This window comes from Mustela nigripes, chromosome 12 (genome assembly GCF_022355385.1).
Source record: "Mustela nigripes isolate SB6536 chromosome 12, MUSNIG.SB6536, whole genome shotgun sequence".
NCBI classification, from domain to species: Eukaryota; Metazoa; Chordata; class Mammalia; order Carnivora; family Mustelidae; genus Mustela; species Mustela nigripes.
Genome location: NC_081568.1, coordinates 57770922 through 57789268, shown reverse-complemented (window position 1 = coordinate 57789268; position 18347 = coordinate 57770922). Strand labels below are relative to the sequence as shown.

General features: G+C 35.0%; 1 protein-coding gene across 3 annotated transcripts in view; it reads left to right on the top strand.

Moving 5' to 3' along the window:
• PANK3 (pantothenate kinase 3) overlaps nucleotides 1–18347 on the top strand; it is a 25196-nt gene extending 6849 nt beyond the window's left edge. Inside the window, exons 2-7 of one of the 3 annotated variants that reach the window (XM_059417326.1) lie at nucleotides 3084–3436; nucleotides 5943–6196; nucleotides 8210–8386; nucleotides 9087–9210; nucleotides 10913–11038; nucleotides 11982–18347. In XM_059417326.1, the coding sequence (XP_059273309.1) occupies nucleotides 3084–3436; nucleotides 5943–6196; nucleotides 8210–8386; nucleotides 9087–9210; nucleotides 10913–11038; nucleotides 11982–12032 (1085 nt within the window). In that variant the 3' untranslated portion in view covers nucleotides 12033–18347. Of the gene's footprint in view, nucleotides 1–3083; nucleotides 3437–5942; nucleotides 6197–8209; nucleotides 8387–9086; nucleotides 9211–10912; nucleotides 11039–11981 lie in introns of those variants that run through there. The other 2 variants (XM_059417328.1, XM_059417327.1) reach the window with 2 other exon arrangements.

Genomic DNA, 18347 nt, shown 5'->3' with positions numbered 1-18347 from the left:
AAGAATTAAAAGTTCTTGGGGTGCCTTGGTGGCTCAGTGGGTTAAGCCTCTGCCTTCAGCTCAGGTCATGATCCCAGGGTCCTGGGATGGAGCCCCGCATCAGGCTCTCTGCTCAGCGGGGAGCCTGCTTCCCCATCCCTCTCTGCCTGCCTCTCTGCCTCTCTGTCAAATAAATAAATAAAATCTTAAAAAAAAAAAAAGAGTTAAAAGGTCTTAACATAAATGTTAAGTAAGGTTCTTTTGAAACTTAATTTATGTTTTCGTGTAAGAATTAAAAGTTATTCGCCTGGGTGGCTCAGTGGGTTAAGCCTCTGCTTTCGGCTCAGGTCATGATCTCAGGGTCCTGGGATCGAGCCCCACATCAGGCTCTCTGCTCAGCGGGGAGCCTGCTTCCCCCTCTTTCTCTGCCTACCTGTGATCTTTCTATCAAATAAATAAATAAAATCTTAAAAAAAAAAAAAAGAATTAAAAGTTCTTGGGGTGCCTTGGTGGCTCAGTGGGTTAAGCCTCTGCCTTCAGCTCAGGTCATGATCCCAGGGTCCTGGGATGGAGCCCCGCATCAGGCTCTCTGCTCAGCGGGGAGCCTGCTTCCCCATCCCTCTCTGCCTGCCTCTCTGCCTCTCTGTCAAATAAATAAATAAAATCTTAAAAAAAAAAAAAAAAAGAATTAAAAGGTCTTAACATAAATGTTAAGTAAGGTTCTTTTGAAACTTAATTTATGTTTTCGTGTAAGAATTAAAAGTTATTCGCCTGGGTGGCTCAGTGGGTTAAGCCTCTGCCTTTGGCTCAGGTCATGATCTCAGGGTCCTGGGATAGAGCCCTGTATCGGGCTCTCTGCTCAGCGGGGAGCCTGCTTCCTCCTCCTCTCTCTGCCTGCCTCTCTGCCTACTTGTGATCTCTGTCTGTCAAATAAATAAAATCTTTTAAAAAAAAAAAAGTTCTTCACATAAACGTTAATTGGGTTTTTTTCTTTCAAGAACAGCAGTTTTCACATATTTATAAACCTGGGAGCAGACAGGGACTTATGACTGAAAATAAAAATATCATGAACTTTGAACCTGGTAATATTTGCAGCATTATAGTTTGCTCTGAAGTAATATTTTTATTTGTATATTTTGACACCTGACAAAAACATAGAAAGGAAAACTATAAACTTAGAATAGTTTTTAAAGTATTTTTAATTTTGGAAAATAAAGGTTTTTGGCTTAATAAATCTTACCTTGTAGAAATTCTTCTATCCCAAAATGCACTTTATGTGGAACAGTGATTTGCATACCTGTCCCCATGAAATCTAGAATCAAACATCAACAAATAAGAGAAATCGGGCTCCTGGGTGGCTCAGTGTCTGCCTTTGGCTCAGGACATGGTATCAGGGTCCTGGTATGGAGCCCCATGTCAGGCTCTGTGCTCAGCAAGGTGTCTGCTTTTCCCTCTCCCTCTTCCCTTCTCCACTCTTCCCCCCCCCTTTTCTTTTTCAAATAAATAAAATCTTAAAAATAATTTCAGTTATACCAGTAGCATTCCTATGTTTTATCTAATGTCCACTGAAAAGTGTCCTAATTATGATTGGGAAAACTCTGGAGGTATCTCTGATTTATTGGATCAGTAGAGGTACTCCATATTGTTTTTTCTTTCAACGGGTTGTTCAAGCAAACAGTTGCTGTAAATTTCACCTCTATAACTGTTAGTATTGCTGCTTGCTACTAGGGATTTAAAAATTAAGAAAATTTAGTCTGTTTCTTTAATATTTTACTTGCTTATAAAAATCTATAGGTGACACAAAAATGTTATGCCTGTTTCGGATCTTATTGCCCCTCAGATTATAGTCTTAAGTCATTTTTTTTTTAAGAAGTTTCTTTTTTTTTTTTTTTTTTTTTTAAGAAGTTAATTTTTTAATACTCTTCAGTGTAGATCTGGAAACCCAATCTGGAAATTGGGTTTCAAATACAAATACAAGTGATCTTTTAAAAAAAAAAAAGACGAGTGAACTATTTCTCCAAGAGAAGATAATGAGAACTACTCCTTCCTCATTACATAAATTCTGAAATAGGGAAATATATAGAATCTTTTCTTGTTGAATTGTATGAGCCTGGTTTCTAATAGTCACATATTTCAAATAAAATATTAATATTTAAGAAACAGATTTTGGAGGGAGCTAGTTTTCCTTGACAACTTAGACATAACTGTTAAATACATTTTGTTCTGAAGTATTCTGTAGTGTGTCTATCTTTTTTTTTATTATTATTTATTTGACAGAGATCACAACTAGAGAGGGAGGCAGAGAGACAGAGGAGGAAGCAGGTCCCGCCCCCCCCCCCCCCCCCGCTGAGCAGAGAGCCTGATAACGGGGCTTGATTCTAGAGGCTTTAACCCACTGAGCCACCCACGCACCTGTAATGTGTATATCTTAAGTATTAAATTATTCTTGAGTCTCTATCATTTTGTTTAAGATCCCAGAGAATAGAAACAGACCTTAAAAAACTAGTTTAAGAAAATTTAATTTAATGGCTTTTCCAAAGTTCCGTAAGTACAGTTAGTGAAAAAGCACCAGGTTCCAAACCTAAATGATATAACTGCCTGCCCAAATGTGCCTAAGTAGACATATCTTCAACATTAACAGCTAATTTTATTAACTAGGTGTACCAAAGAAATATAATGTTTAATGAGCAAAGACTAAGATTTCTTTTTAAGGAGGTACTTTTTCCCTTGGGTTGCTTGAAGTAATTATAGGCCAATTTTATTACATTAAAATCTTATTAGAAACATTACCAAGCCATAGGTGATGACCTATTTATTAAAACAAAATTGGTCCAAATTTTTCTTGCTCCCTTGGGGCATATGGTAAGTATTTAATAAATGAAAAGGAATACCTACCTGACCAGGGAAAAGGTCCTGGGCCTTTGTTACAGGTTTTTAGAAAACATATAAAATAATACTTTGAAGGGGAAAAGTTTGAGTTCCATATAGAAAAAACATCTAACCCCTGACTGCATAATTCAGGATATATGATGTTTGTGGATAATTAACTAGCTCCTAATTTGCATTTCTAGAGTTGATATATATGTATGTTTTTTTATCCACAGCTTTCCCATGGTTTGGCATGGACATTGGGGGGACTCTAGTAAAGCTCTCATACTTTGAACCTATTGATATCACAGCAGAGGAAGAGCAAGAAGAAGTTGAGAGCTTAAAAAGTATCCGGAAATATTTGACTTCTAATGTAGCATATGGATCCACTGGTATTCGGGATGTACATCTTGAACTGAAGGATTTAACACTTTTTGGGCGAAGAGGGAACTTGCACTTTATCAGATTTCCAACCCACGACCTGCCTACTTTTATTCAAATGGGAAGAGATAAAAACTTCTCAACATTACACACGGTGCTATGTGCTACAGGAGGTGGTGCTTATAAGTTTGAAGAAGATTTTCGCACAGTAGGTATCTTACTCAAAACCCAAAATTGATACCCATTCTCTCTCTCTCATTTTTTTTTTTAAAGATTTCTTTATTTGAGAGAGAGTGTGTGGCGGGAGGGGTGGGGATGAGAAGCCAAGGGAGAGGGACTAGCAGACTCTGCACTGAGCAGGGAGCCCATCGTGGGGCTCGCTCTCACAACCTTGAGATCATGGCCTGAGCCAAAACCAAGAGTTGGACTCTGAACCCACTTAGCCACCCAGGCACCCCCTCTTTAATTTTTAAAATACAAGGCTGTTTATATCTAGCATGCTTCCTAGATTAGTTCCCCATGCTGGATATGGAGGAAGTATGTATTCATGACCAGCTTTTCACTTGCAGTCCTTAATTACTACCTTTATAGGCTGAATAGAAATTGTCCAGATTTGGGCTTATTGTCCATAATATTTGGTAAAACCTGCTAAGCTTAGGGACTACTATAAAGCTACAGTAAAAGGGTCAATGTCCGTGAATTTGGTGGTATACAAAGCCAAATATAAGTGATGTTTGAATTATTTTTACTATTATTGCATTGCCCTGTGTTTGCATTGCTTTTATGTATTATCCATATAGTACTTTCTCCCAGGGCCATCTCTTTCCCTGCCCACCGCCCCACCAAAAAAATAAATAAATCTGCTGAAGCCAGTGTCTTTTGATTAAGTAGACATTGAGAGTCCCCATTACCCCTTTTTTCTGGTTTTATCCACCAGCCTTACCATGTTCCTATCTCAAAGGGGGTCATTTGGATATGGCAAGAGGACTATGTAAACACTGATCTACTGGGGTTTGTCAAGCTTCTAGTCCTTTCCATTAGAATAAAGATTAGAATGTTGGCATTTGGGGCTACTAAAATTTGTTTTCTTTGAAAATATGCATGTAAACCATTTAATTTCTTAAGTTTTGTTAATAGAACATAAGTGATTTATATGGCTCACATAAGTGAGACCCTTAAATTATGGGATAGTTTAAAAGTCTAAATTTGTATTCAACTTGTTAAGTAATTTTAACATAAATTTCGTAAATTTGAGACTAGTTTGCTTGAACATGTGATATTTAGTGTTTGCCAGAATTCTTACCAGAAGTGGCATCTTAGAAGCCAGCTTTTACCTGCCCATTGAAGTATCAATATTTTCTTTTTTTTTTTTCTTCTTTTTAAGGGGTGTGTGTGTGTGTGTGTGTGTGTGTGCGCGTGTGTTTTAATGTATTAGAGCATGAACAGGGGAAGGAGCAGAGGGAGAGGCAGACTCCATGCTGAGCAGGAGCCCATACACAGGGCTCAGTCCCATCCTGAGCTGAAGGCCAACACTTAACTGACTAAGCCACCCAAGTGCCCCAGTAGTATCAGTATTATCTAGTGATGAAGTTCTGTAATAACTGTTCATAACTCAATCATTTATTAAGCTAATACTTGAGCACTTAGCATGTGTCTGGTATTAGGCTAGACACAGAACTCAGCTGGGAATAAGACACAGTCTTAGCTTTGAAAGAGTGCAATACCTAGACCGCACAGAACAGTGGGTTACAAGTAAAGGTACAGTGTGTTATAATTAATAGTATTGCTATGAAAAGCAGGGTCATGGGAACACCAGAGTAGTATTACCTAACAAGTTGTGGAGAACAAAAGTTTCCCAGAGGAAGTGATCTCTAAGCTGAGATCTTTTTTACAAATAGTTTATAATACATTCTTTACTAACCTGAAATGACTTTAATAATTTCAAACTAGTTACCCAAACTATAATATAGAGACAGGAAATGAAGGTATTTAGAAAATGGGTAGATTCTCTGGTATGATCACATGAGAGGGCATAATGAGATAGTTAGATGCTGGCCCTTAAACATAAATTCACCATGAATTCTAAACCCACAAATGCTGGTAGATTCATACGGTATGTTTTAGGGAGAATCTTGTACCATAAATGGTGTTGCTGTTTGTGACATAACATTTGGGAAAATTCCAAGCAGTAAAAACGTCTGTTACTTTCTCAGTTTAAATGGTGGTTGCATTCCTAGCAAATTTAGCATATATATATTAAAGCCAGATGAAGAATACTTTGTGCTTCCATAGGCTCGGATAATTACAAACAAATTTCCTTGCTGCTGCCTTAAAAAATGTCTGTCAGAATGCTCAAAGATTAGGCAAGAATGGGATAATTTGTTGTTTTTGCACAGCTGCCCTACCCATTGCAGGTATCTGGCATCCCAAGTCCTTCCCACTGTATGTTAGTTTGGTCCTGTTCTCCTCTCCATCTTAGTGAAAACTGAAATATCCCTAAAAATTCCCAGAATGTATCCAGAGGTAATACCACCATCACTGAGAATCTCTGGACTAAGAGATTCTGACATGAAACAAAACAAGTGAAAATGTATGGGTCATAGATGATTTTGAAGTTTTATAAAGTACATGAAAATTATACAGTGCATTTGAGTCAGATATTTTGAATACTGTCCCTTGTTCACTTTATAAAACTTCTATGGTGTTTTTTATAGATTGGAAACCTCCACCTGCACAAACTGGATGAACTTGACTGCCTTGTAAAGGGCTTGCTGTATATAGATTCTGTCAGTTTCAATGGACAAGCAGAGTGCTATTATTTTGCTAATGCCTCAGAACCTGAGCGATGCCAAAAGATGCCTTTTAACCTGGATGATCCCTATCCACTGCTGATAGTGAACATTGGTTCAGGAGTCAGTATTTTAGCAGTCCATTCCAAAGACAACTATAAACGAGTAACCGGGACAAGGTAGTGACCTTTCTGTTCTTATTGCAGCATTCATGTTGTTTTATACACAGAAGTTGTGAAATCACCTTAATGCTAGCCTCTAAGGTACATTTGTGCAGTAGCAGAAAATGTAGATATGTAAGTATAAGTTAGAGTGTTACAAATAATATGCTTTATAAAGTATGTATGTAAAGACTCAAACTAAAATAATTAAATATTTATATTTGCTTAACATCAGTTGGCATCAAAATTTCCATAATTGTAAGAGGGAATTTTTATCTGGAATGATTCCAATGACTTTCTCTTTTCCAAAGCATTCATTCCTCTCCTTGTTTTTTCCTGTCATATAGATCTGTTTAAGCCTGAAGTTTGCCACTGGTCAGCTTACATGCTGGTTAGATTAGATTCACATTTAAGTGGGCAACATTGTAATAATTCTTTTTTTCTTTAAGATTTATTTTATTTATTTGAGAGAGTGGGGGGTGGGAGTAGAGGGAGAGAGAGAATCTCAAGCTGACTTCCATCTGAGCAGGGAGCCCCATGCAGGGCTCATTCTCATTACCCTGAGATCATTACCTGAGCTGAAATCAACAATCAGATGCTCAACCAAGTGAAATAATTCTTACAAGATCAATTTAACATAAGCTCATTATGGGATAACATGGATCTTTTAAATATCCCTTAAGATTTTCTATAATGCCTGAAATATTATTGTGAAATGAAGTTTTATAATTGTTTTTATGATTCTGATACATGTACTTGATCAGCTTTTAAGGATAGAAACGGGGGCTACTGGGTTGGCTCAGTCGTTAAGCCTCTAACTTTGGCTCAGGTCATGATCCCAGGATCCTGGGATTGAGCCCTGCATTGGGCTCCCTGCCCAGCGGGAAGCCTGCTTCTCCATCTCCCACTCATCTTGCTTGTTTCCCTCTCTTGCTGTGTTTCTCTCTGTCAAATAAAATAAAATCTTTTAGAAAGACGGGGGTGAAACTCCTCTAATTGTTTGAGGAAGAAAGATTTGGGGGTTTATGAAAAAAACTCATTTCTGTTTTAAAGTAGTACTTTATTAAAGTGATACTTAAATTTTTTTGTTTTAAGTAAATTCTAACCCATGTTGGGTCCAAGACTCAAGACCCTGATATCAAGAGTCATGTGCTCTACCAACTCAGCTGGTCAGGCACCAAAAGGCACTTAAATTTAATTAGTATTTTATCTCTCTGGTGGCTAAAAATCTACCTTTACTGTAACTCTGAGCCAAAGAATTACAGGGAAATATTGCCTATTTCAATCAATTCTAAAAGAAATTCAGTCCATTAACTAAATTCTAGCAGTGATCAGGGATATATGGAATCTGTTAGAAATTTAGGAGAGACTGGGGAGCAAAGGTTTTTATTTTAGGGATTAGAGGGGCATGATTTCATTTTAATCAGCATATCCAAAAGAATAATAGAAACAAGTAAATTTTTGTCATCAACATATTGACCAACCTAACATAAGTTTTCTCACCCTGCTCATTTCTGGGTTATTTCAAATGCTAATGTGTCACATTGAATTGATTTCAGCTATGTCAGACCAAGTAAGTAGGCCTTTCACTAAATCCTTTCCTGGAAACCATTTATTCTTTGGAGTTAAAAGTTTTCTCCTTTTAATTCATATGGTACTAATTTTTAACACTTACTGCTTTTTCCCCCCACCTGTAAAAGCAGTTTTTACATGTTTTTAGCAGTTTTTAGCAGTTACTAAGTTTAAGGAATTGGGTAATGATATTAGAAGTTAATCTCTGCCTTTTTGTTGCTATCACCAACTGATTCCCCCCCCCCCCCCCCCGCCCTTGCTTTTTTATTCTTCCATCTGACAAGTTTGGTTTGGCATTTTTCTTATCTTCATTATGTTGATATTTCAGCGCTTGACATTAGCAGTGTTTATTAATTATATGGATATTAATTATATGGATATTCAACCTTTTTACTCTGGAGGAAGAATACAATGTGTAAATGTAACTTACTTAGTGTTCTTTTCTTTTTTTTTTTAAAGCCTTGGAGGGGGTACCTTTCTGGGTTTATGCTGTTTGTTGACTGGCTGTGAAAGTTTTGAAGAGGCTCTTGAAATGGCATCCAAAGGTGACAGCACCCAAGCTGACAAGCTGGTCCGTGACATTTACGGAGGAGATTATGAAAGATTCGGTCTGCCAGGTTGGGCTGTAGCATCTAGGTAAGTTTAGTATTTATATTATAATTAAAGTTGTTTATTTAGTTTTTAGAAGGCAACATATTAGGAAGTTGTTGGGGGCTTACTCTTACCCACATTAGGTTCCAAGTTTTGAACATTCATGTAGTTTAAAAATAAGATCCACATTAAGGGGGCACCTGGGTGGCTCAGCTGGTTCAGCTTCTACCTTCAGCTCAGATCATGATCTCAGGGTCTTGGGATTGAGTTCTGCATTCTGCAGCTCCCCGGCAAGTCTGCTTCTCCCTCTACGTCTGATCTCTCTCGCTTTTGCTCGCTCTCAATAAATAAGTAAAATCTTCAAAAAAAAGAAAGAAAAAAATACGTACATTAAGAAGTCAGTAGACAATATATCCTAGTCTCTCTGCCAGCTTCCCTCTCTACCTCCCTCCTTTTCTGTCTGTCTCTCTCTCTCCCTCCTTCCCTCCCTCCCCCTTCTCTTCCTTTACCTCTCACCCTCCTACCCTTCCTCCTTACTGACAGCCTCTTGGTATTTTATTGTGTGAATTTATCCGAGTTTGAGGGTGCTTTCCAGTATTGTGCTATGTGTAGTTAAGTGGGTCAGTCAGTAACCTTGTTATATACCTTATTTTGTACTTGTGTAAATTTATCTGTAGGATAAATTCCAAAAATATATGAAATGTTGCTTATAATCAACAGAATTTTGTTTTTCATTTCTCTGCAGTTTTGGGAATATGATTTATAAGGAGAAGCGAGAATCTGTCAGTAAAGAAGATCTAGCAAGAGCTACTTTAGTTACTATCACGAATAACATTGGTTCTGTGGCACGAATGTGTGCTGTTAATGAGGTAAAAAAAAGTAACTTTTCGAAAAATGTGGATTGGAGCTTCCTGTACATGCAGCAGGGCTTCTTTGTGTTCCTTAAGGAGGCCTATAGAATTGAGATCTCTTTTAAATCCCAAAGCTCATTAGCTGTATATGCCATGTGCACCTAATTGTTACGTTACTTTTAAAGAAAGTAGCAGATAATTCAAATTGGAAATAGAAAAAAGAAATACTTACATTTTCAAATTTATCTAGAAACTTTTTCAGAAATATACAACCTAAATTTCTTGAAGATAGAAAAGAAAAATCTTTCCAAACAGGATGGTTCTGAAGTAACTAATTATTGAAAAGGGTGTTTTTTGCTGTTAATGTTAAATTTGATTGGTGAAGTGCTTAGAAGTTTTCTTATTGCCTTTGGCTTCTTTACAGTGCTGCCTTGTTGCATATGGATCAAGCAGCATTGTACAGGGCTATGAAGGCATTGAGACTTGTTCTTCACCTGAACTTTGAATGATGTATACTTAACGAAAAGCATGTACTCCTATATTTACTTTCATTGTTGGGTTATTTTTATTTGAAGGAGATTATATATATAATTCTGCCTTCAGGGGTGCCTGGGTGGCTCAGTGGGTTAAGCCGCTGCCTTCAGCTCAGGTCATGATCTCAGAGTCCTGGGATCGAGTCCCGCATTGGGCTCTCTGCTCAGCAGAGAGCCTGCTTCCCTCTCTCTCTCTCTGCCTGCCTCTCCATCTACTTGTGATTTCTCTCTGTCAAATAAATAAATAAAATCTTTAAAAAAAAAAAAAAAAGGAAAGAAAAAGAATTCTGCCTTCATGTAATAGATGTATTTACCTATTTAATTTTTGTAAATATCAGATACTTAAAATGAATTGGGAATTTTGCGTTTTGAGGAAACCCTTCATTTGTTCCTTCATTTATTCATGAAGTATTTTATAGAGTACCATATGCCAGGCATTGTTCTAGGCACTTGGGATACATTGGTGAAAAAAAAACAAAGGTCTGTGACTTTATGCAACTTTATCCATTCTAGTGATATAATAAATTTTTAGTGTGTATTTGGTGATAAATGCTATTTTTTTAAAAAGAAAATCATTAAATAAGATGGGAGAATAGACCAGCAGAAACAAACTGCTGAGTAATTGGATTGTTGAAGGGAGGCTTTATTGAAAACGTAACCCTTGGATAAATACTGAAAGGAGGTGAGATAATCAGCATGCAGATATTTGGGGAAAGAGAGGCTCCAGCAGAGAACATCTGTGAAAAGACCCAAATTAATTCTTTGGAATTATTCTATTTAAATCCAGGATTCTTAAGTTTCTCAATAACAGTGTAGTAAGTTAGCTAAGGGAGCCATTAGCAGATGTTTTAACCCAAGTTTAGGGAATATTTCACTTTGGGGGGCTGACAATAATCTGGAACCTTTTTTCTTTGCCCTATAGATCTAGATTTTCACCAGCCACTTGACAATAATTAAGGGCCATAGTTTACAATAACCAAACACAGTATGCAAAAATATATGCTCAAAAGTTCAGTATATTATTGTGAGTAGAAAGATTGAAACACCAGTTCCTCCATATAAGATTTCCTTCAAGTTATCTACGGAACCAAATTAGTGAGTGGAATCTTAAAGTAGAGATTTTCTATATTATAAATTCTACTTGATAATTTTTATTTCAACTCATTTTCTTTGTTCTTTTCTTGTAGAAAATAAACCGAGTTGTCTTTGTTGGGAACTTTTTACGTGTCAATACTCTCTCAATGAAACTTTTGGCATATGCACTGGATTATTGGTCAAAAGGTCAACTGAAAGCATTGTTTCTAGAGCATGAGGTATGATAGGAAAATAATGCTTTGTGAATTTTAACAGCATGCAGCATACAGGTTTCATATGTTGCTTCTTAGTGTGTACTCATAAATATAAAACTATGATTTACCTAAATAGTATATTGAGTCTCTCATTTCAGTTTGAGTTGGGGGGATAGGGTTTACTGTAACCTGGTAGGCATCCCATTAACATGGAGTTTCCTACTTCCTCTGACCAAGAGAGAGTGATATTAGATCTTGTGAACTCTTTAGTTATTGGGGCTGCTTGTGTACTTAGTTAAATTGTATTCTTTTCTCTTTTTCTCCCCTGAGATAACAAATGTGTACACCAGAAAAATAAATAGTTTAGCAGTGAAAATTCTCCTTAATCCCCCCACCACAACCTCACCCCCTACCTCCAGAGGGACCACTGTTAAAATTTTGGAGCTCATTCTTTAGGACTTTTTTCGTGTTTGATCATTACATCCAGTTATTCTGGTCTGAAATTGTCAGTTCATATAGTGGTTTGGATTAAGTCAATTTACCTTGAATTGTTTTGTTTCTGGTCAGATGGACATATTAATAATTCTGATAACACAGAGTCAGAGTATTCTCTTGTGTTTATGTTTCATTGTCACTGCTCTCTCTATGGTGTACTGCTGTGCAGGCTCCACATGCCGTGCTGGATGCCAGGAGAGTGGCAGGTGGAACAAAAAGAATTGTATTGAAGAAAGAGGAGAGGGGCTCAGAATTGTAGTAATGGCTCTCTGTAGAAGCTTTTCAGTGTCTGTAAGCCATACTTTAAAATTATGTATTTCATGTTTTTCAAATACTAGCTTACAACACAAATAGGTTTCTGAATAAGAATTCTTAAATAGATCATATATAAATATCTGTTCCTAATAGTTGTTTATATCATATGCTAATTTAAAATCTGAACTGTATTAATAATTGTTTTAAAATTATGCAGGGATACTTTGGAGCAGTTGGTGCACTTCTTGGACTGCCAAATTTCAGCTAAAAGGCATCAGGTTATTCTCTACTGATAAATGTCATCCATGAGGAACTGAAAACCAGAGGCATCATTACTGCATTATTTGTCACTGGGAACCAAAGGATAACAGAGTAGCGCTATTCCTGTTAATTTTTAAATGTCAAGATGGTAAGCTGCCAGAAGTTGCCATATTAAAAGAAGGAGCTTGGTAACATATGAAGTATTTCTCATTGAAATGCTTTCCCTTCTGTATATATCCAGTGTTAAATCCTTAAAATGCAATACAGCCTCTGATTATTGAGCTTCCTCTCAGAAGATTTTCCTATTTATTTTATGTAGCCAACTATTTCAGTACTGTATGCTCAAACACAAATTTTAAAGTCTCTGAAATGTTTAGCTCCTGAAGATAATTGGATCTGAATATTTGTTATAACTGTGTTCTTACGTGTCTTGGTTACTAGTAAATGGGCAGTAACATACCCTGTATCAAACTTACTGAAATGGCTATCAAAGATGATTGTTTTGATGTGATTGTAGAAATGGTAAGGCAGTATGAATTACTTATTATTGCAGTTTTCTTAAAATTTCTCCCACCAAAAAAGCATGTTAATGTGATCTTTTCCCAAAGTATAAGCTCTTTCAAATGCCATAATTTAATTGAAATACTATTGTTAAATATTAGCCTGAATTTTAAGATGAGTCCTAGAAAATCACATAATTGGTGATAATTGCACTTTCTGTATTTTATGTTAATCATTATATTTTTAAAATGTTTTGTAATTTTAAGTACAATTAATTTTAATTACTAATTAATTATAATTAGAGACTTAATTACTTATTTGAAAATCCATTTAATGAGGTCCCAGAACTATACTAATAGAATATGGTTTGTGTGCATTGATAGAGACCTGTGCTCTTTCCGTACCACATTATCTTGGGCCTGAACTTAGTCATTTCTCTTTAATTAGGTCTGAAACTTCAAATTCAAATTCATTATTATGAATAGCAGCAAAAATCACACTTATTCTAAAGAGATCTCTTGGAAATCTGAAAGATGAGTTGTTTCGAAACTGTAGGGGTCTGAGGGCAGTATTGCAGAATTAGGAAAGGATCAGTGTTTTATACATTCTGGTAATAAAGGCAATATAGTTCCAGAATTTGTAAATCTTTTTGCCTTGGAATTTGTGCTCCATTTTGAAGTCATTTTTTATAAGGTTACTAATTTTTTTCAGATATTTACTTTGGCAGTAACTTTTTTGGAGGTCTAGTTCAGCAAAATTGTTCAAACCTGTTACTTAATTGGTTTAAGAAGTAGACTTGGGAAAAATTCACCTCCTTAAATTACTAGTAAGTGTGGATATGCCTTGAAGAGCTTAAAAATTGTTTACAGGAAGAAAGAAGTATTAATATGTTTTTATGGAACATAATTTTGCTCCATAAAGAACAGTTTGCATAGAGGTGCTTGATAAAGACATTTCTCCTTATAGTTTTCAAGTTTCATGATCAGATGTTTAAAATTCTGTTTTATTTATCTAAAAGCATGAAGGTATGAATAATAGGAGTGAATATTCAGAGGGAAAAGCATGTAAGGTAATTTTTTAGAATTTAAAATATTTGGAACTTGGAATTCATGTCAGGTCAGTAAGTCACTTTGAAAACCTACAATGACTAAATGTTTGTTACTTTTATGTTTCCATTGTTATGGCTAGATATCTCTGTCACTACAAAAAGCCATGTGTTCAGTTTATTTTAAAATTTGGTGATTTGGACATTTGAACAAAACGCTTTTGTTTTTAAATGACAATTTCATGTTCATGGCAAACTGTATTAGCAGCCATAGCATGGGGCTATCTTTAAGAAAGAAACAGAATGGTCGGAGTCCATGTAAGTTAATTTGACAGTGCTTTGGTTAATTTGAGACGTAATTCATACTTTATGTCCTTTGAAACTGAAGTTACCTGTTAAAATGCATATACAGTGAACAACCATTTCACCACTTTTGTTCTTGGCTGTTCTCATGTATAGTCAAGAATTACTGGAATAATAAGTGTGACTACAGAGTTGTGATAAAGACTGCCAAGATTTTAGTTTTTTATTACAGTCTCACAAAATTCTTTATAAGCATACAGAGGTAAACAGATTTAGTTCTTAGCCCAATCAGCGTAATGCCTCAAAGTTCTATAACAGAAATAGACTACAGTTTAAGAACATGAAGTGTAAGCCATATGTAATTTTACATTTTCTAGTAGGCATATTTAAAAAGTAAAAAGGAGGAGGTGAAAATCATTTTGATTATATATTTCTATTTAACCCAGTATATCTGGTATGTCACCATTTCAACATACAATCGCTATAAAAAGTTATTTAGGAGATACTGTATTTTTTTTTCAACTTTGTGTTTAAAACCAGTGTATATTTAAACAGGACACACCTCAGTTTAGGCTAACCACATTCCAAGTTCTCAAGAGCCATGTTTGGATAGTGGCTCCTGTACTAGACAGTGTGGTCCAGAACTAGCTCTTAAAAATGAACACTATTGCATATCCATTAAAACTTTATGAATATTAAAAATAAAACTATGAATAAGGGCTTTTTAAAGAATTTTTGAGAGGTGATATGGGAAGTGTTATTTTTTATGAGAAAATATGGGAACTTTTTTTTTTTAATACAAAAGGAGATAAAGAAGTAGCTCATTTGGGCTAGTCTATTTTACACAGACTAGCTGTATTTCTGACCAATCCAAAAATGTCTTACTTTGGATCCCGCCATTTTATCATACTGTGTATCATTTTTCCAGTGATACTGATAAAGTTGCCCAGGACCCATCCTGACTGGCATCAGCAATCTCTAAAATGTCGGTTTTCTTCACTGAAGCAAATACGATGATTCCAGTGACTTAAATTCCCCCAACCTTATCTAATTGAACTTTGAGAAGACAATTTTAAAGGACTAAAAAGAGACCCTTTTAATTCTTGAATTCTGTACACAGAATCTTCTTTATAACTTTTAGATTTAATTTCCATTCTTTAGAAGTGGTAAAATACTTTCAAAGAGCACTCTCAGGTTGTCTTGGGCTTGATGAAGAACACAAGGTCTAGAACTTTGCACCACCAACACCCCCCTCCCAAAAAAAAATGTCTGCCTTTTAACTAGAGACATTTAGAGTTAATGGTGTTCAATTCTATACCCAGTTTCCCCAAAGGCATAATATTAGACTGGCTTGCCTGTCAACATGGGTATTCCTTTTTCAGCTACTCTGAATAGGTGGCCTCTTCATTTGGGTTAAGTCAGTGCCATTGCCAGTAATATACATGGCCATTGACAGTCTTTCAAGAGGTTCAGAGTCTGCCAAATTATTAGACTCTGTAAAGATTCTTGAGTTTTTTCCTTTGCATGCAAATGTGATTACTGTATTTTAGGTACTAGTTCCTGAAAGTCCCATTTCTGTAAGAAAAATGATGCAGCTAAAGGGAATGGTTTTCCTCTATATCCGATGTAACTTTTGCCTTGTAAGAGCAGTCTGTCACATCTTGCCTTTCTAAGGTTGCATTCTTTGCGGAAAGCTTAGGAAGGCAATAGTTCCAGATATCCTTTATAACCACTCTGCTTTCTATATGCAAAAAATGTTGTATTTTGTAGTGTATCTTTTTTTTCTGTTGAGCACTTTATGCTTTTTAGTCTATTGCATTTGAGAAAACATAGTTTAGAAATCCTTTCTTATTTAAAGCCATGTAAAAACTGTTTAAAGGATAATCAGAAATAAATGAGTGTGCTTTATTTAGCATTTAACTCACTGTTTTGTAGTATGTATAAGCAAAATACTAGAAATATATTCCCTTTTTGTAATACTCTTTGACCTTATTTAATTAAGATGATTTACCAGAAAATGTCATTGATGTCCTATTTTCCTAATAAGTTTATTAAATGTGGGTTTTATTCTAATACCGAAGGAATTCACCCAACTTTATGTCATCAGATAACCTCAGAAAATAATGTGCTTTATCTGTATTACTGCCTGTTTTCAATATTTAAGTTAGTAGTGGTCTTATAATTTTTACTGAGCCTAATAATCAAAGACCAAAAGACGTAATTTTTTTTTCTTCCTTTTAAGGTATTTTTAATAGTCCAATAAAAATGATGGTGGTATAAAAAGTAAATCACCCCAGCTTTTTGACCATATCTAAAATTCTGAGCAGTTTCCACTTCCAAAAAGACTTCTCAGAGAAGTCTCTATTGCTTGTGTATTCAGTGGATGTGGGATCATAACTTGGTATTATATTAGAAATAGTGCCAGCCACTGGTCTAAATTCTTTGAATGTTATTTTCTTTCATTGTAAAATGAGGGAAGTGATTTATTACAATGGGAAATGACTCCGTTATCATCAGGATCCTGAAAAAAGTTTCTCCATTCATGGCTGCATTTGGAAAGATTAAAATGTTCAGATATGTTATGTCCTGTTTTGGCGTTAATTTGATTTGTATATGTTGATAGAGGCACTAGATTCTGGATTCTCACCAAGCCAGTAGAATGGTATTAGTTATTCTCTCGTAATGCTATGTTCTTGCCTATGGTGGCCAAGTAGTTAAAGTAATATGAGGGGTTTTATATATATTATTAAAGAGTGTGTATGTGGGTGTGTCCACTTGAATCTGTGGAAGTATCTGGAATTTTTATTGTGTTAACTTTAAAATTATGTGGACATTATTACAGCTTTTCCATTGTACAAAAGGAAACATCCTGGTAGGTTCATGTATGTTTGAATAGTAGTTATATTTGGATTTTTAGTGGCCCTTTTCTTTAAGCTGTTCTTCTTTCTGGTCATTTTAAGTAGGAACAGATACGGAATAAACCCCTTCAGGAATTATTTACTGCTTTTGTCAAACACATTTTGTAAAGAAATTTATAAAACAATTCTAATTACCTTCAAGTGAATTGAAATATCATGTATTCTAGTCATTTACATCAAATACAAAGACCTGAAATACTTTTATCCTTAGAATTGAGGATAAAAAGACTGTATGTGGTTCTGACATTCCTAGCTTATTAAAATAAATGTACCAGTGAGTTGATACTGGGACTTCAAGTACTAAATAGTTGTGCTGAATGATGTGTTTGAGGGGAAATAAATTTTTTTTTTCCTTAAGAAAAAAAATCTAGAAGTCTTTATATTCTAGCTCTTTGGGTAAAGAGATTATTTTTCTTTTAAATTTTCAGTCATTTTGCTGCAGCTGCCACTAATTTTGTGTTTAAAAGAACTAATGAGGAATATATTTTTCAAAGGAGTAAATGAAGTTAAAATTCAAGGTTTTGAATTTATAAAATATGCAACTGAATTTCCATTCTAAGATATTGCTGACTTTTTTTTTTTGCTAATAACATCTTTCATTCATTACATGGCTTACAGTTTCAGTAGCTTTCAAAGAAAACATTTGAGCTTTTACATAATTTGTAAAGTATACATAAATAATGCAAATAGTTTAAGATTATTTTAGCTTTACGTTGTATATCTGAATCATGGACATCATACCTGGCACAGTTAGTAGTGATTGCAGATCAGCCATTTTTAAATTTACAATTTTTTTCTGAGATGCCCCTTTTAGTTTGCAAACTTTTGTTTAGAAACAAAAGGTAACTTTATACACCTAACATCAGTATCTTAGTTTCTTTGTCCCAAATACAATTAATGGAATTAGGATGTAAGTCCTGTTAAGACGGTTTTATTATTTTTTTTATACATTGTATGCTTTCCCTTTTTTTTTTGAAACTACATTGAGACTTCGACTTTTTAACTTGAAGTTGAATGGCATTTGTCTTAATCCTGCCCAGTTATTGACCAAATCATATCTAGATGTTTGTATGTTTTAATTTTATTTATACAGGCCATTTCAGTTTAAGTTGCCTTATTCTGTTGCATTGTTCTTGTCAAGTCTAAGCTTTGTCATGTTGGAATTCTTTGAACACTGAATCTGTGATGTAAAAATGTATGATGTGTTACAAATTTTATTCATAATAAACTAACTTATAGCCTATTGTAACCTATAAAACATTTCTTGTAAATTGTCTAGTTTATTTTTTCATTTATGTACATTTTCTTATGTAAATTTTTAAAATACTCGTTGTGGCCTGTTCTATAAACATTCCTGTGCTCTTCTCTTTAATGCTTATTTGCATGAAAGAAACTTGGGTTTTGCTTGTTTGTATTGGATGGCCATTAAGCCAACTTCGGTACTCTCTGCCTTTCCTGTAGTTCAACTTTTTCTAGATTTGTTCATATTCTAAATAAATGTTAAAATCATTCTTTTTATTTCCTACTTTTCAAATAAATTCTCTAAGTTGTTTAA